The 23602-nt window shown below is 39.5% G+C and overlaps 6 protein-coding genes across 7 annotated transcripts; 4 read left to right on the forward strand and 2 right to left on the reverse strand.

Annotated features, from left to right (window-relative positions):
• Positions 1-419: 419 nt before the first annotated feature.
• LOC126619643 (F-box protein PP2-B7-like) lies at positions 420-1531 on the reverse strand. Its single transcript, XM_050288061.1, has 3 exons — positions 1310-1531; positions 1218-1252; positions 420-1168 (listed from the first exon to the last, which is right to left on the reverse strand). Exons 1-3 carry the CDS (start codon positions 1498-1500, stop codon positions 807-809), a joined length of 588 nt encoding a protein of 195 aa, XP_050144018.1. The 5' UTR covers positions 1501-1531; the 3' UTR covers positions 420-806.
• Positions 1532-6013: 4482 nt separating this feature from the next.
• LOC126618821 (uncharacterized) lies at positions 6014-6860 on the forward strand. Its single transcript, XM_050286997.1, has one exon. It carries the CDS (start codon positions 6170-6172, stop codon positions 6689-6691), a length of 522 nt encoding a protein of 173 aa, XP_050142954.1. The 5' UTR covers positions 6014-6169; the 3' UTR covers positions 6692-6860.
• Positions 6861-8314: 1454 nt separating this feature from the next.
• LOC126618819 (uncharacterized) lies at positions 8315-10713 on the forward strand. Its single transcript, XM_050286995.1, has 2 exons — positions 8315-8481; positions 8977-10713. Exon 2 carries the CDS (start codon positions 8979-8981, stop codon positions 10539-10541), a length of 1563 nt encoding a protein of 520 aa, XP_050142952.1. The 5' UTR covers positions 8315-8481; positions 8977-8978; the 3' UTR covers positions 10542-10713.
• A 228-nt stretch (positions 10714-10941) lies between these two features.
• LOC126618818 (uncharacterized) lies at positions 10942-16217 on the reverse strand. Of its 2 annotated transcripts, XM_050286993.1 has the most exons (4): positions 14625-16214; positions 13974-14177; positions 12357-12466; positions 10942-11590 (listed from the first exon to the last, which is right to left on the reverse strand). In XM_050286993.1, exons 1-4 carry the CDS (start codon positions 15894-15896, stop codon positions 11581-11583), a joined length of 1596 nt encoding a protein of 531 aa, XP_050142950.1. In that variant the 5' UTR covers positions 15897-16214; the 3' UTR covers positions 10942-11580. The 2 variants fall into 2 exon arrangements, with proteins under 2 accessions (XP_050142950.1, XP_050142951.1); XM_050286994.1 differs by lacking the exon at positions 10942-11590 and having other exon boundaries at positions 12369-12450; positions 14625-16217.
• Positions 16218-16657: 440 nt separating this feature from the next.
• LOC126617958 (uncharacterized) lies at positions 16658-19548 on the forward strand. The gene is made up of 5 exons (XM_050286036.1): positions 16658-16816; positions 16911-17016; positions 17570-17819; positions 19068-19205; positions 19308-19548. Exons 1-5 carry the CDS (start codon positions 16731-16733, stop codon positions 19427-19429), a joined length of 702 nt encoding a protein of 233 aa, XP_050141993.1. The 5' UTR covers positions 16658-16730; the 3' UTR covers positions 19430-19548.
• A 451-nt stretch (positions 19549-19999) lies between these two features.
• Positions 20000-23070, forward strand: LOC126619093 (putative WEB family protein At1g65010, chloroplastic). Its single transcript, XM_050287367.1, has 2 exons — positions 20000-21130; positions 21309-23070. The coding sequence occupies exons 1-2, from the start codon at positions 20111-20113 to the stop codon at positions 22578-22580; spliced, it is 2292 nt and encodes a 763-aa protein (XP_050143324.1). The 5' UTR covers positions 20000-20110; the 3' UTR covers positions 22581-23070.
• The last annotated feature ends 532 nt before the right edge of the window (positions 23071-23602 follow it).

Raw genomic sequence — 23602 nt, forward strand, 5'->3', positions numbered from 1 at the left:
TATTTCTCGATTTTAATTGAGAGTTTGTAGTTTTAAACCTTTGCAGCAATATCTATATTATTACTACCCGTTATTGATTGATTTCACACGCTCTATAATTAGTTCGAAGTTGGCGTGAATTGACATTTAATTTTGTATTTACACACACGTGTCCAAGGATGAAACCAGAGATTTGTATGGATAAAGATATCCTCAAACAACAAAGTCGTAGATTAACAGGCTAAAGAATTTACTAAACAAAATACTTATATATTAATCCATAAGATTTTTCATACAACATATTACAGTATACTCGACGTGTACTTTTCATGTTTTGAAAGTGTTGCATGGCAACTTCATTACCAATATCATCAAATATCTTTCCCTATAAAAATAATCATGTTATCATTCATCTATTGATCACCCATACGATATCTCGATCGATTCTTCATAAATTCACGGCTAAGAATGCTCTTTCAGCGTTAGCAATTGCAACTGAAAGAGTTAATACTAATGTCACAAATAATTAAACTAGTAATACACCTTCTCAATGGCAGAAACATTTACATTTTTTCCAACAAAAAAAATTAAGTGAGGGCATCCAGCCCCCTGGCCCAAGGTAGCTTCGTCCTTGCTTGTGCCATGTTTGCCAGAATGTCATGTGCTTTGTTTGTAAGTACTATTTGCTTGATCTAGTTTTCGGGATTTCACATTTTAGAGTCTTGATTTGTGCAATTAAGTTTTATTACCTTTTTTTATTGTAACACAATTGTAATCCTATATGTATCTCCTTACGAAGCAGAATACAGAGATCTTGATTCCATATATCATACACCCTTAGGCCTAGGATCAATACCTTCCACAATGAGGCCGCTCTTAGGTACGTCACTACTAGTTTCCCTTAAACTACATTCTACTGTTGCATTATCTCCTCCTCCATTGAAGAATTCGCCCATCTCAATCTCCGTCCACCGGTCTCTTCCACGCCGCCGAGCATTTCGAGGCATATCTTCTAGAGGGTCTAGGATCATGCTATGATCCTCTGCAACTCCTCTTTGTTTGTAAACGATATGCAACGTAATCGGTGTTCCTTCAAACCCCCATTTGGATTCTTCGGGGAGCTTATAGACAAGGTAAGCTAAGCTGTATACGTCGTTCGTGGGGATAACTTTTTCGTCTCTAGGCATCCCTTGATCTCAAGCCACCATACAAGTTTCAGCTCAGCCACTTGGGAGAACCTGTAATGATCCAGAATGTGTTATATACATCATAACTCAATTTGCATAGTCAAATTAGTATTTACGTAACTAATTAATTAAAGTTAAATTACTATGCCCTCGTCGAGGACGACAGGGTTTCGGCATAGTAATCTGAAGGCAAGAAACGCTCCCAAAGGACGTCAGATAGGGCAGCCGATCGGAATGTAGAGCAGACGAGGGACGACCGGCATGCATCTTCAGGGGACGTGAGGGTAAGAAAATGTGAGATGCACTCCCCCGGTAATGACCCTAATCCCGGCATTATGTTTGTTTGTCCTGATTGGAAACTAACAGCTAGCTAGATATACATTTGAATTTTGAACGAATGTAATTTATTCGTCTTTTTTATGTATGTAAAAAATTGCACAATGGCTCATCCGCGTTGCGGTTAATTAGCATTGTGTTTCGCGTTTATTGATTTACAAAAAGGAAGTTACACTTGGCCAATCTAATGCCCTTATGGTCAAATAATAGTTTATCGTACGTTATATAATAATAATCCAGTTATCAAATGAAAACAAATCTTTTAACAAATTAGACATTTTTTTATAGGTAAACTAATGAAAATAATTTTAAAACTTTGAGTTTTAGCGATAAGGACAAAATAAAAGGTAAAGTACATAGTACCAGGATTGATTTTTTTGTGTAAAAATGTGATTATTCGTTAAAATGAATAGTACCGAGAGTTTTTCGTTAAAGTCTTTTTTTTTTATTATTAAACTTTTGGACCTCTCTTCATTGGAGATGGCCAAGAGACATAAGCAGCCTCATTGGGGCATTTTATCAAGCATAACTCATCGATTCCCACCGAGTCTGACTCACCACCCACCAAACATAAAAAATCATGTTGAAACGACATTGGGCCTAATCCGGCCCGGCCACATTACGAGTCCACTTAGAGCAACTCCACCGGTGTGGATAGCCCGATGGACCGGCAAGGATTTAATCCAATTGCCTCCCTATCCCAGCTCCAGCTCATGAGGGCGATTGGATTGAGGTGGGGCCCGAGTGAAAGGCTTGGCTCAAATCGGTGGCCCGAGAGTCTGAGGCCTGTGTGATGCTTGGCTGATGTCAAACACGTTTTAAAATTAATAAAAATGTAAAAAACTAAATAAAAAATCCGAACAAAAATTAAAAATTAAAAAAAATGATTTAATTTTTCTATAAATATGTTATCATTATCTTCCAACTTACACTATAATTTTATATTTTTTCAAATACTTTGTGTTGTAATTTCTTATTTAATAACATGTGGTACAACGAGACCGATTAAAAATCATATCCGAAATTACAAATAAAATTATTTTTTATTTTTTATAAAATACTAGGGTAAAAGACTATTTACTACCCTCATGTTTCGTGGTTTTCAACATTTAGTACATCAAGTTTTTTTCGTCTCAGAGTCATACCTAAAGTATAAATTTTGAGACAGTCTCATACATCCGTTAGTCAAACTATTAAATATGTCATTAATTGTGACGTATCGCCCATGTGGACAATGACTGGGCGCCACGTGTCATCCATGTTTTGTTTTTTTGTTTTTTTTTTCCTTCTTCTTCTTCTTCTTCCTTCTTCTGGGGTTCGGTTCTTTTTTTATTTTTATTCTTCTTCTTCTTCCTCCTCCTTCTTCTTCTTCTGGGTTGCAGGGGTTGGGGTTGGGTTTGGGGGGGGGGGGGGAGGGGGGATGAACTGGGTCCTTTTTTTTCTTCTTCTTCTTCTTCTTCCGAATCTGGGTTGTAGATTCGGTTTTTTTTTCCCTTCTTCCTCCTTCTTCTTCTTCTTCTTCTTCTTCTTCTTATTCTTCTTTTACAGATTCAGTTTTTTTTTTTCTTCTCCTTCCTTCTCCTTCCTTCCCCTTCCTTCTTCTTCCTTCCCCTTCTTCTTCTTCCTCCGAATCTAAGTTGCATATTCGGTTTTTTTTGTTTCTTCTTCTTCCTCCTTTTTCTTCTTCCTCCGAATCTGCAACTTTTTTTGTTTTTTCTTCTTCCTCCTTCTTCCTTCTCCTTCCTCCTTCTTCCTTATCCTTCCTCCTTCTTCCTTCTTCTTCTTCTTCCTCCAAATCTGGGTTGCAGACCTAGATTCGTTTTTTTTTCTTTTTTTTTTCTTCTTCTTCCTCCTTCTTCTTCCTTCTTCTTCTTCTTCTTCCGAATCTGCAACTTTTTTTTTCTTCTTCCTCATTCTTATCCTTCTTCCTTCCCCTTTGTTGACCCTAAAAACTACTAAGCCTACGTGGCGCGCAGGCCGAGTAATCTATGAGTTAACTACGTCATTCGGTTGTGTGCGGGGCATGCCAACTCGTCAGCCGAGCTCGGCCGACGAGTAAAATTTGTTGATGTTGCGTTGGGTCGCGCTACTGACTTCTGCGTCTTGCGATTGCGGCCGAGAAAGGAACACGTCTCGGCCTCTTGGATTCTCGAGCCTGAAGACAAGGCTACTATTCTTATGAAGTTCACGAATCGAATTCGGTTTTCAATGTGCCGAATGTAATAACTGTAACACCTCACTTTGCCGAGAAGGCTGAATGAGATGACCTCGACCAATAAGGATTCAGAAATCCTTCTCGACCGAGACTTGGATAAGTAATCAACCATCCTCGCCGTAGTGTTGTTGATGCCAACGGAAGATGCTGCGAGACCGGCTGATTCTACGGTGACAGAGCTATCTATGCCGACTTAAGATATCACCGGTTGCTTTCACAGTGCTGTTGATGCCAACGGAAGATGTGTCAGCGAAAAGAGAAAATAAAAAATCTCAAAGTTGTTGAGAGAATTCGCGCAGGGCAGTTGTGTGTTGAATTGGAGATCTTTATATCATTACCGCTGCCTCTATTTATAGATTTTGTAATGCCATGCTTCTTTCATCTTTGCAAAACACCAATCTGACCCAAAGATTGGTTATAATATTTAAATGACGTGGATTACTGCCATCCAAATTCCCATGCACCATTATCTGCTCCAATTTGCATCATTATCTTGACTTCAACATTATCCCAAAACCATGCATCCTGACTATTCAAACCTCATCATATTAGAAGCCTAGCTAGGCTAGGCCTAATTTCCTTGCCATATGCATGTTATGGCAGCCATCAATCAAAAAAAAAATATATATATATATATATAATCATATATATATATAGCCGAGTTGCTCTAACCCACACGGTATATTGCTAACAAACCCAAATTAAATCGGACTGTTCCACCTGTCTCTCCGTTGAGATATAATTCGAATCATATTTATTTGGTTTAAGAAGATGCATATAATTCGTATTAAAAGATAATTATGATAAAAACCATAATATTATCCTTTAACAAAAATATCTTCCTTTTTCCATCTGACGGTTGAGAACTATGCTCACTCAACGGCCTTGATTGAACGGGCCGATTGTGTAAAATTGGGTCCAAACACCCTTCTTCATTCTTCTTCCTTCTTCTTCCTTCTCCTTCTTCTTCTTCTTCTTCCTTCGAATTCCGAATCTGCAACTTTTTTTTTTCTTCTTCCTCTTTCTTCTCCTTCTTCCTTCCTCCTTCTTCCTTCCCATTCTTCCTTCTTAATCCTTCTCTTTATTCTTCTTATTCTTCTTCCTTCGAATCTGGGGAAAATGTTGGTTTTTTTTTCTTTCTTCTTCTTCTTTTTCTTCTTCGTCTTCTTCCTTCGAATTTGAGGAAGATGTCAGTTTTTTTTTTCTTCTTCCTCCTACTTCCTTCTCCTTCCTCCTTCTTCCTTCCTCTTCTTCTTCTTCTTCTTCTTCCTTATCTCCCTTCAACCCTTTGAGCGAAATGTGGCAAAAGGAAGAAAAATCCATGGACTAACCCCATCGTCTCCACCCCGTAGGAACTATGAAATCACCCCAAGGAAGCCTTCAGCATCCAGGGGTCGCGGACCGACCGTAGAACCCTGTTCAATAAGTGGACCGCATTAGCTGTCAGTTTTCAGGTTGGGTAGTAAGGGTCGGAGAAGGGCAATCACTCATTCTTAAAACCAGCATTCTTAAAACCAAAGAGTCGGGTGGAAAAGCCTTCTTCCTTCTTCTTCCTTCTCCTTTTTCTTTTTCTTCTTCTTCTTCTTCCTTCGAATATGGGGAAGATGTCGGTTTTCTTCTTCTTCTTCTTCAGTATATGTTCCTTCTCCTTCTTCTTCTTCTTTTGAATATGGGGAAGATGTCAGTTTTTTTTTTTTTCTTCTTCCTCCTTCTTCCTCCTTTTTCCTTCTCCTTCCTCCTTCTTCCTCCTTTTTCCTTCTCCTTCCTCCTTCTTCCTTCCTTCCTCTTCTTCTTCTTCTTCTTCTTCCTTCGAATATGGGGAAGATGTTGGTTTTTTTTTCTTCTTCCTCCTTCTCCTTCTTCCTTCCTCATTGTTCCTTCCCCTTCTTCTCCTTCTTCTTCCTCTCGGGAAGATGAAGGTTTATTTATTTATTTAATATATATATAATTTATTTATTTATTTTATAAATAATTTATTTTTAATTTCCACGTGGGTGACATGTGGCGCCCTAGTCATTGTCTACATGGACGTCACGTCACAGTTAACGGGAGACTTAACAGTTTAACTAACGGATGTATAAGACTGTCCCAAAATTTACACTTTAGGTATGATTCTGAGACGAAAAAAACTTGATGTACTAAATGTTGAAAACCACGAAATATAAGAGTAGTAAACAATCTTTTACCCAAAATACTAATATTTTATTACCTATTATCATAGTTATTTAGTTTAAAAGTGGATATGCAAAATATAATTACGCTTTATTAAAGGCAGTTACCGGTAATTGAATAGTAAGTTGCCTAGGACCTTCCTCACGCTGGAGTTGCTCTTAGGGTTTCAATAGTTGTGGGAGCTGACTTTCTCATGCGCTGCCAGAACAAGAACAAACCATAGAGAACCGATTCCCACCGAGTCCGACTCACCACCCACCAAACACATCAAAAATCTTACATGGCCGATTCAGCTTCTAAATCCCTAGAAGACCAACCTCCAAATCAGTCCTCAAACCCCCAAATGGATACGAAAACCGTAGAAGAAGAAGAGGAGAAGTCCCAGCAAGAAGAAGTGAAATCGGAAAACGCGTCAAAAGCAGAAGGGGAAGCGGCGGCGGAGGATGAGGAAGAGGAGGAGGAGGCGGGAGAGTGTGGGTTCTGCTTGTTCATGAAAGGCGGCGGGTGCAAAGAGAGCTTCACGGCGTGGGAAGAATGCATCGAAGAGGCTGAGAAGAACAAGGAGGATATTGTGGAGAAATGCTTCGAGATCACTTCGGTTTTGAAGGAATGTATGATGGCTCACTCCGATTACTACGAGCCCATACTCAAGGCCGAGAAGGCGGCCGAGGCAGAGGCTGTTAAGGAATTGGAGAAGGAAAAGGCTGCTGAGAGCTCCGAACAACGAAATGCTGCCGTCGCCTCGGAGAATTCCGAGCAGCATTCCGGTTCTAGCGGCAAGCAAGACGCATTGCCCGGTTAGGTGATTGCTGATTGCTAGCATGGTCAGTGATTGAGATTTTTGTTTTTATTGCGGAAATAATTAGTGGCAAACTGGTGTGGCAATTGAGAGGCCTGAAAATCAAACTTATAACACTGTCTGTTATCACAACAATTTTTACTGGATAAAACCAATAACAATCATATTTTCATTCTTGTTGTTTCTTCTGTTGAATTTCTTGCTGTTTGTTATGAATGCAGTGGTCTGTTTTCGTGTGTATGGATTCTGGAGTATTGTTACTTAATTCGCTATTCGCTCTTCGATGACTTGATATATTTAGATGCATACGGAGAATTATCTTATTTCTGGTTATTGCTGATCGTATGGCCTCTAGCTGGATTTGAGAGTACATGAACGGCTATTACGCATGTATAGTAGCAGGGTTTTGTGGTTTAGTCATTTTGGTGCGATTAGTTTGAGCTATCGTACTTACTTATGTGCGCTACGGATACTATTGATTATCAAATGGTTCCCCAGAATGTGGGTTTTTAAGATATCGAGAACATATTGAAGAGGAGTTGTCTTTCAAAAGTGTATCGTAAGTGAGTGTATAGATGTGATGAGTGACATTTTACACCGTGAAACAGTTTATGCAGGCTGTGGTTTGCATAGATTGCATCTTGATACTGGGAAAAATTGTGTCAAGTATGAATCTGTTTTCTTGTCTAATGAGATGGTGAACATTTGGATCGATCATTGCTTCAATGTAAAGCATTAGAATTGTAATGTTAAGTTAAAGGTGATGGGTGAAGGGATTGGTTATGGTACCTACATCTGTTATCCTAGTGCCATAGTGATTAGTGTGTTTGAACATGAATATGATATGTTGTTTGCCTTTTGTTGAGGATGAACGATGAAAATTTAAATGCGAGTCGTCGAGGTTGGTGAGATAATATGGTGCTGCTGCTGCACCCCAACAATTGCTTATAATTTGGTTTGAAGCTGATGGATTGGATATGGTTTTCATCGTTACCAGTCCGACTGCTTGATTCATAGCATGTTCATCTGTTATCTGCGTATCTGTTATCTGCACTCTTCATCTGTACGATCTAGTTTCCGGTACATTTGTCAGATCTTTGAAAGAAGAAGTAATGTGGCATCTGGTGAGGTGTCATTCCTAATGAATCAAAATGGTTTTAAGTTTCTAATACGGTGGTGGGCATGAATTAAAGGGGAGACGACAGAGGAATTATGCACGACTCTCGGTAGAGTTTGCTCATGTAGAAGCATTCCTCCGACGCAACGTATAAAAATATTAAATTCGAATGAAAAATTTATGTTCGTGTAGAAAATGTAAAATCATGACTATCAAGGCTGGGATAGAGCCACTTAACCTACGAGTTAAATAGTATTTTTCTTTATTTGTAAATGATAAGTTTTAAGTTTGATTTTCGTCAAAGAGAATTTGAACCAAATTAGCCAGACTTTTAAAGCCCGGCCCAAGTTGAGTTTTGTTTGAACTCCTTGTAAAATCCACAAATTAAAATTAAAAAGTAAATAATTGCAAAAAGAAGGTTCCGCTGCCGCGAATCGAACCCGGGGAGTCGGTGTTGAGTTTTGTTGAGCTATTCGCTTACGTCAGCGATAAAACCTCTCATTTGGAAGGCCGAAGGCCTACGCAGCTCATTTCTGTAGCGGTGTAGCCCTAACCCAACCCAGTTGAACTAAACTCTCTCGCTCTCTCTCCACCCTCTCTCTCTTTCTCATCACTCCCGCCGTCGCCTCTCTCTTTAGGGCTTTTCATCGGCTGTTGCTTCATTCATATTCTGCCGGTAAGAGTTTGTTTCCAATGGATTTGTGTTGTTTATTTATTCCCTTTGATTGTTTTTGTTGTCATCTGCCTCGAATGGATTCAGTTTCTATTGTTATTTGCAAATTTGTGTTTTGGGTTTTGCTTAATTCGTTTTCTCAACTGAGAAATAGGATTATTTTCGTTTGATTTATCATGTATTATGAGCTCGAAACCAGGTGGATAGAAATTTTCGTGTTAATGATTATATTTTTTTTATTTAATTGGAGTTATTTTCCTGAAATCTTTAGTTTTATGAACTAAATTCAACGCTTCGACTCATGAGAACAAGAAACAATTTTTATTCTGAATCTTATTTTAATTTTTCAGAATTCAGAAATGGGTTTGTTTATACTCTGCATATATATCTGTTCGTGCGAAAAAAAATTCAAACTTTGCCGTGACATAATACTAGCAATCTGGTTCTTATAATTGTTGTTGTTCTTATAATTGTTGTTTTTGTGTTTGCGTTCACCAGCAATGGCCGAGGAAGCAATGGCTGAGGACGCAGGTATGTTTATGGTTCATCAGACTGTTGGGAGCGTACTATGTTGCAAATGCGGTATTCCCATGGCACCAAACGCTGCCAATATGTGTGTCAAGTGTCTGCGCTCTGAAGTTGATATTACGGAAGGTCTGCAGAAGCATGTCACCATTGTTCATTGCCCTGAGTGTGAGTGCTACTTGCAGCCTCCAAGAACTTGGATCAAAGCCCAATTGGAGTCGAAGGAGCTGCTGACCTTCTGCGTTAAGAGACTCAAGAACTTGAATAAAGTTCGGTTGGTGCATGCTGAATTTATTTGGACTGAGCCTCACTCCAAGAGGATCAAGGTTAAGTTGAAAGTTCAGAAGGAGGTCCTTAATGGAGCAATACTTGAACAATCATATATTGTTGAGTATGTTCAGCAAGAGCATATGTGCGAATCCTGTTCAAGGGTTCAGGCCAACCCTGACCAGTGGGTTGCATCTGTGCAACTCCGCCAGCATGTTTCTCACAGGCGCACATTTTTCTATCTGGAGCAGCTGATCCTGAAGCACGGTGCTGCTGCTAGTGCTATAAAGATAAAGCAGATGGAACAAGGTATCGACTTCTTTTTCTCAAACCGAAGTCATGGTGTGAAATTTGTGGAATTTGTGGGCAAAGTTGCTCCAGTAAGGAGTCGCAGTGACAAACAGCTTGTTTCCCATGATTCTAAAAGTAACAATTATAATTATAAGCATACATTCTCTGTTGAAATAAGCCCCATTTGCCGTGAAGATTTGATTTGTCTGCCTCCCAAGGTCAGGTCTAGTTTGGGAAATCTTGGTCCCCTCGTGATTTGCACCAAAGTGACCAATAGTATTGCTTTGCTTGATCCGCTCACCCTGAGGCATTGTTTCTTGGATACTGATCAGTATTGGAGGTATTCCTTCAAGTCTCTGCATACAAGCAGGGAGCTGGTGGAGTATATAGTGCTTGATATGGAGATTATTTCCCCTGAAGTTAATGTTGGTGGCTCAAGATATGCTCTAGCTGATGCACAAGTTGCTCGCGTGTCTGATTTTGGGAAGAATGACACTATTTTCAACATAAAAACACATCTCGGGCATATTTTAAGCCCAGGTGATTATGCTCTTGGTTATGACATGTATGGGGCTAACAGCAATGATGATGAACTAGAGAAATACAGGAGTCTGGTCATTCCAGATGCAATCTTAATAAAGAAGAGCTACGAAGAAAAGCGGCAGAAGAAGCGTGGGAAGCCTCGTCCCTGGAAGCTTAAATCCCTTGGAATGGAGATTGATGATAAAAATAAAACAGATCAAGAAAAGGTGGAGTCGGAGTATGAACAGTTCTTGAAGGATCTGGAGGAGAACCCTGAGATGAGGTTTAACATGTCACTGTACAAGAATGAAGAATACCAGCCGTCAGAGATGGCATCTATGACTGATGGGGAAGATGCACCTTCTGTCCCACTTGAAGAGTTGCTTGATGACCTTAAACTTCGTGACTCCGACCATGACGTTGAAGATGAGGAAGACGATAGTAGCATGCGGGAGTAAATGGTGGTTTAAACTGAATATTAAGTTCGTCACTGGGTACCTTCCTTAGTTTGGTTTTCCTTTAAAATTGTTTTTCGTATGTTTTTTTTTCCTGCTTACAACAGTGGCTGTTTGTTGTACGGAAGAGTTGAGTGGACCCTTATTTGGAGCTAAATATGCTTGTTAGTTTTTATTACAGTAGTGAGAAGTAGGATGAATGCACAAGATACTTCCACTCAAAGGCTTTTGAATTTTTGTCAGGACGATGGCAAACAAAATTTCTATGGTGCTTTGGAGTATTCGACTCTCTGGAGTACTAGTAGTATAGAAAATCTCTTTCTCATGCTCCGGAGCATCCTTCAATTGTCACGTTGTATATCGAACTGATATACAAGTATAAAATCAACTGAAACTTTCTTCTTTAAAAAGATATTTGAAATTAAATGACAATGGCACAAAAGAAGAAAAAGCCCTTTCACAAAAAGCATAAAACTAAGGGTTGGTTTGGTATTGCTGTGCTTTGAAAAAAAACTGCTGTGAGAATAATCGGTTGTGCTGTGAGAATAAGCGACTGTGAAATAAATCAGCAGAATGTTTGGTAAACTTTTTTGTAAAAGTGCTTTTGGAAAGAAAAAAAAGCAGTTTGATAGTGGGTCTTTTTATTAAAGGAGCATTGTAGCTCCGTGTGCTTTGAAAAAAAACCAATTTTTTAAAGCTGCAAATAGCAGCTTCAGCTTTTTCCTTTGATTTCAGCTTATTCTCACAGCAGCTTCCAAAATAAGTCTTTTTTTTCAGTTTACCAAACACCTAAAACTCTCACAGCTTTTTTTCATGGGTGCTTTTTTTTTAAGCACCTCGTTCCCAAACCACCTCTAAAGCAGCTATTACAAAAAGTAGTAATCTAAAGCATGACAATTGACAAAAGAAAAAGAAAAAAGATAGCAGATAGCAGATGACTTGGTAGTAGAGCGTGATGGGTTTCTTCCAAGAACCTGAGACTTGGCATCTGCTCTTCTTTCAGCACGGAGAAGAAAGAAACGCCCCATTTTCGTATTTACCGCTACATACGCCTGAGAAAGGATGGAAAATAAGGTAAATGAAAATCCAAAATCATAAGGAGTAATGTTCGACTTTTCATATTTCTAAAATAAACAATGTGTTTCCAATTTCATAACAAAAGGCTATGGTTTCAAGATTTTACCTATATGAGGGCATTCACTTCATTCTTGTAAGCTTCGGTTATGCTAGTTCAGTCACCTACCCTACCCTAGTACACGGTATGCTACTCATTCATCCTTATTGTCTCGACTGTATCTTGGTTAACAAATTCATCATTTAGATTAAAGATGTAGTTGAGATAATTGATTCGGTAACGGACCGTTTGAGAACCATTTCACTTATTTTGGTTTTCACTTTTTGTACTTCAGAACTAATGAAAACCAAAACACTAAAAACGAAATGGACCCTAAACTTTTGTGCAGGAAATAGAAAACTTTATCATGGCATTGTAAGTGACATTATCATGACCAACCAACCTCTTCATAAATGTTTTAAATGCTGCCCATGATTAAGGGGTTTTCCTTCTGAGATTTTGATCTCAAGGCATGAGTTAGAAAACACTTAAATTAGTATAGAATTCTATAATTCACCCATTGTGCACCTCAAACATTCATATATAATTTAACAACTAAGATACAAATCCTCAACTTAAGTTCTACATGCACACACAAACACACACATGATATAAGTACAGTGCCGGTGCAACAAAGTTACACTTGCAAATTGAATTGTACAATGGTCTCGTGGATGGGACTACTTTTAGAGAAAAAAGAGTACCTGTGGTCTTTCTGAAGTTTGCTCAATATAGCATCCAGGTCCAAGTGCATTCTTAAACTATCCGAAGAAACGTTCTTTATCAAGTGTTGTATTGCTGATGCAGCTTGTTCCTGAATGCAAACAAGGAGATTAAGACCAACAGCTATACTCGTTTCCTACAATTAAATAACTAATGGGGCATTTCAAAAGATAAAAAGAAAAAAGAAAGTCTGGATGGATTTCAAAGTTCAAGAACCAAAGAGTAAAGTTTACAGTAAAGGCAAGAACTAAAGTAATACGAGCAAATAAACATCAAGCATTACTGGCCTAGTAATGTCTCTTCCAAGCATTGCGTATCAATACACAATGGAAGACTGCTCTGAATGGATAACATTGAAACAGCAATGAAAAGTTCCATATTTTATATAGCACGATGTTTCATATATGCTAGATACTTAGAATTCTTATAACCATAGTAAGATTTCTGTTTATCAGCTAAGCTCCATATACTAGGGTAACTTAATAGCTTCTCGGTTCAGAGTCAACCTTTAGGTTAGGTAACTTAATAGCTTCTCGGTTCATAGTAAGGTTTTTGGCCACTTGATTAGTGGCCAAGTGGCCAAAAACCTTTCGGTGCATATAATAAAAAATAAAGGATATAATGATGTGGGAACATCATTATGAGGAGACAAATGATTATGTTTCCTTTTGTTTTGTTGAATTTTCGAAGGCAGAGAATTTGGTTTTTTACTTCCACCCTTTACCTTTGGAGAAGTAGAGAGAGTATCATTTGTTTTTTGGAGAAGCCCAACTTTGCTCAGAGAGCAGAGCATCCGAGCAGAGAAGAAAGGTGTGCTGCATTCCTCATTGGAAGAGAGCACCTCTCTTCAGTTAGTAATCATTCATCAAAGTTGTATTTGTTGTATTAGCTTTGAGCTTCGTATAGAGAGGAAATTATTCACAATATTTCATTCTCTATTTGGTTCTTTGGTGTGTAAGAGCTATTGGTTGTATTGGGGTTTTCGGTTGTGAGATTGCCAACACTTTGTAAACTCCCATTTTGTTGATAGTGGATTATTGGATGAGCTCCTACTGCTCCGAGGACGTACTCCAGTTAAACTGACTGTTGAAGAACCTCGTTAAAATCTTGGTGTCTTTTATATTTTGCTCTTGCATTCCATTTGATATATTTCCTATGAGTTAGCTTGAGTTGGTTCCAATTGGTTTGGTGCTATCCTAGCACAACACTTATTACTTAACTGTGTCTTTCATACTGCCCCTCCAGGCATCCTCTTACACATTTTTCACCCTTTGGTTTATTACTCTATCCATCTTAATTTTGCTATAGGCTTTGGTTCCATATGCAATTCCTGGCAACCCAAATACTTTTCAAGGAGGAAAACAAAAGCAAATCTCTAACTGACCAATATGACCACTCAAAACAAAACATGCCAGGGTAAAACGTAAAACATAACTACAACCATGTTCAAATAAGCACAAGGGAACTTGTCCTATCAAAATTGAAGTAGAGTGACATAGCAAAGACGAGGCACAATTATGTAAAACATTACTGATAAAACCTGAGCAAGTAATCAATCACAAAATAACATAACAGATAGTAAATTCATAAACCCGCACCTTTAATCTTGGAATCGAATGTTGGTCAAGTGCACTAACTAGTGCAGGCACAATCCTCAAATGATGAAGAATCTGCATTGCCTCAATCAGGATTATAGGCAGTTGCATAAAATTAAAAGCTGCACAACAAACTTGGGACTGGGGATCTTGGAATGATTTCAAAATCATGGTCGTAACTTGTTCCAAATAATTTTTCATCAGTACCTGCACTAAAGGAATGGGTTGAGATATATCGATGATTTAAAGGATCGCATATAATGATGAAATAACAGGTACTGGATACCCGAGTTACTAACCACGTGCTAAGTTTACTAACACAAGCTTGTGCACTATAAATAGCTCAGACTAACAGGAGATAATCTAGCTTTATCATTAACAAACCTTAAACCCCAGTCCCAGGGCAAATGCGCAAACCAGAAAATGTATATGGTGTGTATACCATTCCTTCATCTTTTATTGATACGGACACACAATGTTAGTTGACTGAACCATATAAAAAGACAAGTTATGGTTTTTAAGACTGGTTGGTAACTCAGGTAAACCAACTAACCATCATACTTAGATGATCTGCAGTACAGTACCATATCACATAAATATTTCTGAATACCAGTAGGCAAAAATCAAGCAATCAACCAGTCATAGAACTATTACCATCTCCTCTGAGCACTCCTTTGCAATCACCGCTAGCATAGAAATTCCTGCATGGCGCTTCTTCCAATCTGAAGCATCCATGTACTCCAAGAACAACTCAAAAGCTATGGGGGTCATTGTCTTTTCACCTAAGGCGGTTGATATTTTTGTCAGGTATGCAATTCCAAGATCTGTCTTCCCAGCATTCTCAGCCTGCTCGCTTTCCGTGTTGTAACATGCATAGTCATCATTTATACAGAGAAGCAGTTTCATTGGGACTGCCAGCAGTTTAACCAAAGTCTGATGTGGCAGCCCCCTCATTGTAAGTGCCAAATCGCTTGCTTCTACTACGGTCAGCAAGAATTTGTGAACAAACACTTTGGTTCCCTCTGTCACCTGTTCACTGTCTACTATCTTAAGCATATCAAGTACTAGTTCGTTAAGGTAGGGCTTCAAGAGTTGTGGCTCTTCCTTTACCAACATTATTAACTCCTTGAGAGCCCCGCGAGCATAGTCTTCTTTCAAGTGACTTAACAAATTAAACAGTCCAACCATCATCCCCCTCAAAAGATCATGAAACCAATTCCGCCCTAATGAATTCGAAAACAAATGGATCAAACTAACCACAGCACCAAATGTGGCAACCTGAATATCAGCATTTTCCGAATTCAACATACGCAAAAATGCTGAGTGGGTAGGTTCAATGCTAGGAGCTAACGTTTCACAAATAACCGGACGATACACTTTTGGGAAAAAAGAACACACCCACAAAGCAGAAAGCTGAAACCTTTCGGAGTCCGACTGAAAAGACATCAACAAATAGTCAATGAGCTCCGGCCACCCATCGCCAGTCCTAGAAATCTCCACTGCCATTTCAGATGCAATGAGACAGAGAATCCTCAAAATGGGCAATGAGCCCTCTTCATGAAGGCGAACAAGAAATAGATTTTTAAGGTTAATTTGGGCATTCAATGACAACTTCGGCCAAAGGTCACCGAGCACAAACCGGAGAACAAGCGCAGACCTGGTGCGAATCTCTGCGGAAGGCCCGTTCCTAATCACAAAGAAAACCTTGATGAAAAGCAAATCCGGGAAGTGCTTTCTGCAACAATGTAGAAGGCTATAGGCCTGGGATTTTTGGGGCTCTTGAGGGCTGAAGAGATGAGAAAGGAGCGTCTCCATTGGCTGCACATCGTTCGAACTCAGAGTTGCGTAGGCTTGCATTTGCAATTGCTGAGAAAATACCGGCTCCATCGTCGTTCTTCGCTGAATTTGGTTTTCAGGAATCGTCATTTCGAATGTCGGGTTCTGAGGAACTAGAGGATTCGATCGAGAAACCAAAAGTTGGTGGTTGACGGTTCGATTTACTGATGAATAAATGAGTTTTGGGTTGTGAGACTTGAGACACAAGAAAGGTAGAACCAAACCAAAATTTGGGAGGGCACAAGGAAGATAGTCTGCACTGCCCAATGCAAGCTTTTACATTTTTCAAAGGAAATTGCAATGTATAACGAAATAGTTGAATTTTCCAGTTACAAGGTAAATATGCCTTCTGAGCCGGAAATTTTGAGTTTGTTTCTTATTGGGCCAGAAAAAGTTAGAAACTGATAAGGATGAGTTGAATAATTGGGTGCAAGTGCACCGTATCTAACTCTTATGAAGACTCACATCTATTAATCTTGGTCTAGTGTAAAAATAATACAACAAGATTTAAACTTACAAAAGGATGCGAGGTTGATATTATTACTTTTACTTTTGATCTTGTACGTTGTGTTGAGAAACAAACATACTTTAATACATTCGACAACACCTTACATAAATAAAGAAAAAATTTCATCTCCCTGATACTTTTTCACGTAAAACTTTCAATGGTTGTCGTCAATGTCCATATTAATTTGCTTCCTTATACAATCATACATGTGGCATTCGCACTACTTGTCATAACAATATTATTATTTTATGTTAATATTATCGATGTGATTTTAGTAGAAACTGAAAAGCCTCCGCCAAAACTTGAAACCTTGCCGCCAAAACTTCAAAAATAGGGTTTTTAAAGAATATCACTTTCCAAAGCTCCAATGCCGAACTAAGCAGAGGAAGTCCCGAAGAAAGAAGATTAGCATAGAAATGAGGTCAAGGAAAGCTCCGGTGGCATTTAGGGCGGCGGGGCAGCGCTCACTGCCTTCATTATTCTCGTCTTGCTCAAAAACGCCGTAAGGGAAAAATCACCAAACCCAACATTTTTCTCTTTTGTCGATTAAATTGGAGCTGATTTTTGTTAGATACAATTGTTCTGCGTGGAATTAGGGCCAAGGTTGCAGAAGAAAATCCAGATGAAGGCAACAATGTGCCACTTTCGGACTCTTCAGAGAGGAAGCTGCTCCGGACTTCTGCAAAATCCACAACAGTAAAGGTACCCATTTGTTACCTTCTGTTTGGTTGCTGAGAAAATTGTGAGGGAAAGAAAGAGACAAATCAAATACTGGGTTTTATATTTTCTGTCCAGATTTACTGTTTTCTCTGATTATTAGAAGCAAAAGAGGAATCTTGTAGGCTACATTTTACCCAAGTGAATCGTACTTTCGTGAAAAATTGCAACTTTAAGTTGCCAAAGGCAACTAGTTGTATTGTAAATTACTAAATTATGTCGATTGAGAAGCAATTTAGACACTCATATTTGACCCTCTACACACCCCCTCTTAATTTTAACTGGTTGATTCTCCTTTGATTGTTCAATCTAACGCTAAAAAACAAGAGAGGTGTGTTGAAATCATTTCCCTTTTCTCAAATTTAGAGCAGATAACTGAAAGTTTGGAACTTGATTATTTCCTTTTAGGTAGTTCCAGGAGTTGGATGTAGCATGTGGGTCTTTGTTAGATATATAAAACAAAACAAAAAGGATGTGCATTTAGGTTCCTGTTTTGATTTAAGATTTGGGGTTTGAATGAAATTGGTTTAATTCTCAGGAAAGGTTAAGGCCCTTCTCATCTGTATTTGGGTCAAGAGATTTAAGTGAGTCTATGGATGAGCAAGTTGGGGCAAAGAAAGGAGGGGAAGCAGAGAAGAATCATGTTGCTGCTTTAGTGGCTCTCGAACTTTTCAACCATACTGATCTGGGAAAAGGACATTCTGTAGGTCCATCCACTGCTGGTGAAGTTGAAAGTTCTAATGAAGATGTAGTTCAAGAATCGAGAAAAAGGAGGAACCCCTTTGAAGGTTTGCTTTAGTATCTCAACTTTTCTTGGTGCTAGATTATCTTTAGAATGAACTAAGCTTCTCTTGATGATCATTTTTTGGTTTGTCTTCAGAGAGAAATATAATTGAAAACTGAATTGTTTCTTTATGTTGCACTAATCTTGGGGGAAAACTGAAAACCTTATTAAAACAGCCTAACTCAACCAATTCAAAAGACTATTTCTTGTTCAGGACTGGGGCGATGTTTGCTGGATCTTAATACGGTATAAAATTTGGTTGTTTAGTTCTTCATAGAACCAACAAGCACAACAAGCGAGTTTAGTAAGTTTTCCATTTCTTCAGGTGCTAATTCGTATAGTGCATCACATTTCAAGAATGCGATTAATGTTTATGAAATGTGATTGTGCCCAGTACTTCTAAAATAGGTACCAATAGAAAATGATTGCAATGGTAGTTTGCTTGGAGAAGTGTACACATAGGGTGGGGAGTTGTAGAATGAGGTGTAGCCAAGGTGTTAAGAGTAGTACTTCCTTGTCTATATGTACTACAGGAGATGCATATGTATGAGTTATTGGTATAGGTATGCATTGGACTTTCCACCATACGTTGTGCACGTCTGACTCTCAGTTTTATACATTTCTTAATTGCCTCAAATTTTAGTCACAGGGATAAAGTTAAATTGTAGAAATGATCTAGTAGTTTCTCCGTGTTGGTATCTGATTGAGTAGCAATCTGGCAGAACATTCCATGAATGTTTTATCAGTTGATGAGTGCTTTTGTTTCTGCGTAGAAATGTTTGTGGATATTTGCCAACATGCGTTACTTACATCAAGCATGGTTCAGGGGATTTCCATATCATCAGCATGTCTTTTCTTTTCGCATTGGAAGTCTTAGATTCTGGAATCAACTTGGATTTCATATCTTTAACAGACTTTCTGTCTCTCTTTCTGTAACTTTGTCATACTTCTTGAGAAAGGAAAATAAATAAATAAGTGCCACGCAGTGGCCCAGAAATTTGGATTCACGAGAGGGACAAGTTTGTGAGATAAAGTCTCACAAAGTAGAAACATGAAAGATGAGCTGAGGGTCTCAAATTGCAAGTAGAGTTGTAGTTAGCATATACACCACAATATGCATTGCATTGGGTAGTTTGACATCTAGCAGGAAACGTCACTTTTGCAGGCTTTACTCAATCAACTTATGTATTTGGTTATAAATCTGATCCACCTCCCCTCCCCTCCCCACACCTCGTCTTTGTCTTTGAATTAGGTGGCGGTTACAAACCCATTGTAAGAAAGAATTTCACAGTGCTAGGAGGTGATCCAACGCCAAAACCGAACCAGAAAAGGAGAAGGGACGAGAGCTTGATCGTAGGCAAGGAGAAACCAGGGCCTGCTTATAATCACTGTGAGTATGCTGCTACATAATTTGTGAGTCAGAAACAGTTACTTGTTCATGTTTCTTGTGAAGCTCCACAAATTATTTCTTTCTTTTTGGTGGTGATGACAGATGCAAGCGGGCGTGGGTGGTGGGACTGCGACCGGGAGGGGATTGACAACGAAGAAGTAGGACTGAATGAGGTGTGGGAAGGAGTCGGATCTACCACATTGGGAGGAATAGAGTGGCATTGATCTTGAGATTCTTGACTTGATGCTACGAATATTTACTTATTTAGTAGATGACCAGATGTCCTTGTTGTATAATTTAAGATATATCATTAACAATTGAAGATGTCATGTTTACCACTTAAGCTAAAGATCATGTGGGATGCTCTTAAATTATAAGTTTTTTTTTTTTTAACAAACGATATTATCTATACTGAAAGGATAAGATGAATTAGCATCACAATACACTAGTAATAATGTGGCTTTAATTTGCATTTGGCAATAATCGAATATAAGACTTATCATTTATTAGTAAATAAGAATATTACTAGATCGTAACCAAAGTTAAAAGTAAAAAATTGATCAAAACAGTTGGAAAATTCTGGAGATCACAAGAATCCCGTGATCATGATTGTTTATTGTATATCGTGTGGTCAATTTTTTGTTAGGTACTATTTATATTTTAAAAATACGATAAACGATCACGATCACGAAATCCTTGGGCGAGTATCCTTTCCAAAAAGTTGAAAAGTAAAATGGTAAATGTCCGCATTCAAAACTCACCGTGGGCGTTAAGGAAGTAAAAATCTGTTTCCTTTCCGCTCCAAGGGACCGACTCAATTCCTATAGAAAAAGGCGGCTTCGTCCTTGACTCGAAGCCTTGGGAGTAACCAACCAGAGCAATCGATTTTCGAGGGGTAGCCATTAATGGAGGTTGACGAAATGGATTCGCTCTTCGAGGGCATGGTCTTGTTTACCCCTAACAATTCTGGTAATAACAGTCTACCCCAATTGGAGGATTTGGAGAAACACCATCTCCCTGATCACGGTGGTCAAGATCCAGCCCTTCAATCTCACCAAGATGGAGATGCTCCTCCACCTCCGCCACCTCCGCCACCTCCGCCAGAATCATCATCCTCCGAGCCTCTTGACGAGAACCTCTTCTCCGACCTCACAGTCCAATTCCAGACCCTCCCAGACCCAGAAGGTCCACTAACACAGACACACGACGACCTTGTTCAGAATCAAACCCCCGCATCGAAACCAACACCGCCTGCGACAACATCCAGACAGAACTCCTCCACTTCCAGACGGAAAAAGCGAGCCGCTGGCCTCCGCATCGGATACGCCCGCGATTCCTATTCCAGTTCCAGGGCCGATGATCCCGATCTCGACGACGACTCCCTCCCCTACACCTCCACCTCCATCTCCACCACCCCCGTGGTCCCTACTTCCACTCCATCTTCTGACTCCACTCCCCCTCCTCCTCCGCCTGTATCCTTATCAGTATCGGAACCAGAACCAGTACCAGTAGAAGTGGTCGTAAATGACAAAGAAGCCCCTCCCGAGCTCCGGTTGGATCAGAGCAAGGCTCTGATCGCCGACAAGCTCAGTCACGCTCGCCAATTGGCTGCCTCCATCTCCGCCGCAAGGAAGGAATCCATTGCCAAGAGAAGGGCAGCAGCGGACCATCTCAATTTGGCGTCTGTCAATGAAGCCAATCTCGAGAAACAGCTGGAAGAGGCTTGCGAGGCTGAGGATTTCGACACTGCACAAAGGCTCAGTGACAGCCTTGCAGCTGCTCAGAGCCAGAAGCAAGTTCTGTTAGCCGCCCTCAGAGATGCCGAGGCCGAATGTGATGCTGTGGACACCAAAATGCATCAAGTTCTCCAATCCCAAATCACCGCCGAGGAAGAATGTGCTTCTCTGCTTCAACGCTTTGCCACCGTATGTACCTCCTCCTCCACCTTTTGATTATTTGCTTGCAGAAATTAATTGTTTTTAATAGCATAGACTACAAACAAAATGGAGATAATGGAATGAATGGCAATTGTGAAAGTTATGACATTACAATGATGACATGTAGTAATGAGTAATGTGATGATTGTTTGGTTCGATATCACAGGATGCCTCGAATGATGCAGATTTGGTCTTACAAACAGCAGAAGCCCACTCTTCAAAAGAAACAGAAGAATGGCTTTCATCGACTGAAGCCTTGCATGCCAAGAAAATGGAACTGGAGATTGAATCCCATATCATCGATGATGCTGGGATTGTCTTGGACTCTTCCATTGACACTTTGGTGGAGGATGACAAGAGGGAGAAAGAATGTCTCTGTAAGAAAAAGAACGTTCTCATGGACGAACTGGAGAAGCTACTTGCTTTGGTGAAGCAGAAGGAACAAGAGATTGCACAAAATGATCGTGACATCAAACAAGTTGAGGAAAGGATTGATCTTGCTCTTTCTGGCTTCCAGGATATGCAATCTAGCATTCAGGCCAAGTCCAGCAACTTGCAAGCAGCCCTCTCTAGGATAAATGTAGAGAGTGAGGCTCTGTCAACAAAAAAGACGGAAATTGATGCCTTCCTTACTCGGGAACAAGAGAGGGAAGCAAAGTTGAGGGAACTGGCCAGGGCTTCCACAGAGGAAGCGGAGGCATACCAACAAGTTGCTGCTCTTAGAAAAACTCTCATGTCCTCTATTTTGAAGTCCAGGGAAGATAATATCACGCTTGCAAAGACTGAGGAAGAGCTCTCCAAGGATGTTCAAATGCTCCAACAGGATGTTTCTGCCTCAAGAGCTTCACTGCAGGAACTGTCTTCGAAAAAGTCGAGCATTCAGCAAGATATAGCATCCTCTAAGCAGAAAATGATTTTCATAGACAAAAGAATTCCAGAGCTGGAAGCAGAAAAGAAAGTCGCTGCAACTGCAAGAAATTTTAAGGAAGCAGCACGACTTGCTGCCGAGGCTAAGTCATTGAATGCTGAAAAGGAAGGGATACAGAATGACATGGAAAAAGCCATCTTAGAGCTTGAGAAACTCGAGCAAGAGATAAAAGAGACTGTTAACAGATTGCAGGAGACAGAGGGGCATATTCTCTCCAAGGAAAAAGAGCTAGCTACGGCTAGGTTTCAGAGGTTGCTTCTGATATCTGGTATTGCTAAAGCAGAAAGAGAAGCTGCTTTGGAGTTGGGTAACCTTGAAGAAGCTAACCTTCTGCTTGCGGAGGCCGAAGCAGCAGACTCTGAAGCAAATAAGCTTCAACCGTTATACGATCTCAAGGTGGAAGAGGTTGAAAGATTACCAAAGCAGTTCATCTCCGTGGAGCTTATATCTAATCTTGGGTGGAAGCAGTTAGAAGAATTAGCAGCATTAGTGCAACCTTCTCAGGGGTGACAACTTGCAGAGCTAGAGTCGAGGATTGATTTGTTATTGATCTCTGTCGAGATTGGAAATCATAAGTCTACAATGAGTTTGATATGAAAATCTGGAACAAGTTAAGAACTGCGTTCAATTGGGCATTAAAAAAAAGGTAATCCTTCTTCATGTACTATTACAAAAAGAGGTAAATTAGAATAAGAAACTGAAATTTTTAATTTTCTTTTTTCGAATTGAATGTGTTTGAGTGTTTTCTTTGTGGGTTTCTCAAATTATGAATCCCCACCAAACTTATTCTGATGTGGTTCTGGATTCGTTTCTCTTCCTTCATTTTATGCTGCTTGTAAACTGTTGGGAGCCCTTACCCTTTTTTGATAGATAAATGGAGAGGCATTTTGATGTTCTATTTTTTTTTTTTTTTCGTCGATCGCAGACAATGATCAAAGTATGGTATCTTGTAATTTGATGAATACTTATGATAACTTCTTCTGAGATTATCATTTCTCCATCTATCTGTTTTCTCTCCTTTGATGTTGCGATATCCTCGGTTGAATTTTAATGTTATTGGGATTGTGTATTATAGCCTCTAAGGTACGGTTGCTCTGGGCACTCTCACCTGCTACTGCCAGGATTGTGTTGAATTAATGCCAAAATTTTGACCTGTTCTTAATATTAGGAGAAGTATTTTTCCATCGATAAAATGAGGAGTGACTGAGATTAGTTCTGAATCTTCAACTGGAGCACCAGCGCTTGCAAGTGCATTTGTGATTTCTTCAATTTGCTGGAGATATTGAGCAACAGTTGATTCACCTTTAACAAGACTGCGAAGATGAGATCGAAGCTCGTGAATGTGAGATTGAGATGCAGTTGCAAGTCGCGATTCCAATTTCGACCAAAGTTCTCGAGTAGAAGTCACGCCAACCGTGTAAGGAATTAAAGATTCAGAAAGAGTTGAATTAATCTAGATAAGAATGTTTTGATCATTCTCAAACCAAGTGACATAGGCTGGATTGAGAGTGGCATTCTGATTCCCTGACAGA

This window comes from Malus sylvestris, chromosome 4, assembly GCF_916048215.2.
Source record: "Malus sylvestris chromosome 4, drMalSylv7.2, whole genome shotgun sequence".
Lineage (NCBI taxonomy): Eukaryota > Viridiplantae > Streptophyta > Magnoliopsida > Rosales > Rosaceae > Malus > Malus sylvestris.

Excerpts from the sequence above, each read along its gene's own strand:
- LOC126619643 (XM_050288061.1), bottom strand. The coding sequence starts at position 1,500 with ATGCCGGGATTAGGGTCATTACCGGGGGAGTGCATCTCACATTTTCTT. Across the intron at positions 1,253-1,309 it reads TCGTCCTCGACGAGGGCATA|TTATGATGTATATAACACAT; the intron begins GTAATTTAACTT and ends ATGCAAATTGAG. Across the intron at positions 1,169-1,217 it reads CACATTCTGGATCATTACAG|GGATGCCTAGAGACGAAAAA; the intron begins GTTCTCCCAAGT and ends CTTGAGATCAAG.
- LOC126618821 (XM_050286997.1), top strand. The coding sequence starts at position 6,170 with ATGGCCGATTCAGCTTCTAAATCCCTAGAAGACCAACCTCCAAATCAG.
- LOC126618819 (XM_050286995.1), top strand. The coding sequence starts at position 8,979 with ATGGCCGAGGAAGCAATGGCTGAGGACGCAGGTATGTTTATGGTTCAT.
- LOC126618818 (XM_050286993.1), bottom strand. The coding sequence starts at position 15,896 with ATGACGATTCCTGAAAACCAAATTCAGCGAAGAACGACGATGGAGCCG. Across the intron at positions 14,178-14,624 it reads AGGAGTGCTCAGAGGAGATG|GTACTGATGAAAAATTATTT; the intron begins GTAATAGTTCTA and ends CCTTTAGTGCAG. Across the intron at positions 12,467-13,973 it reads ATTCGATTCCAAGATTAAAG|GAACAAGCTGCATCAGCAAT; the intron begins GTGCGGGTTTAT and ends GTTTGCATTCAG.
- LOC126617958 (XM_050286036.1), top strand. The coding sequence starts at position 16,731 with ATGAGGTCAAGGAAAGCTCCGGTGGCATTTAGGGCGGCGGGGCAGCGC. Across the intron at positions 17,820-19,067 it reads AAGGAGGAACCCCTTTGAAG|GTGGCGGTTACAAACCCATT; the intron begins GTTTGCTTTAGT and ends TCTTTGAATTAG. Across the intron at positions 19,206-19,307 it reads AGGGCCTGCTTATAATCACT|ATGCAAGCGGGCGTGGGTGG; the intron begins GTGAGTATGCTG and ends TGGTGATGACAG.
- LOC126619093 (XM_050287367.1), top strand. The coding sequence starts at position 20,111 with ATGGAGGTTGACGAAATGGATTCGCTCTTCGAGGGCATGGTCTTGTTT. Across the intron at positions 21,131-21,308 it reads TGCTTCAACGCTTTGCCACC|GATGCCTCGAATGATGCAGA; the intron begins GTATGTACCTCC and ends TCGATATCACAG.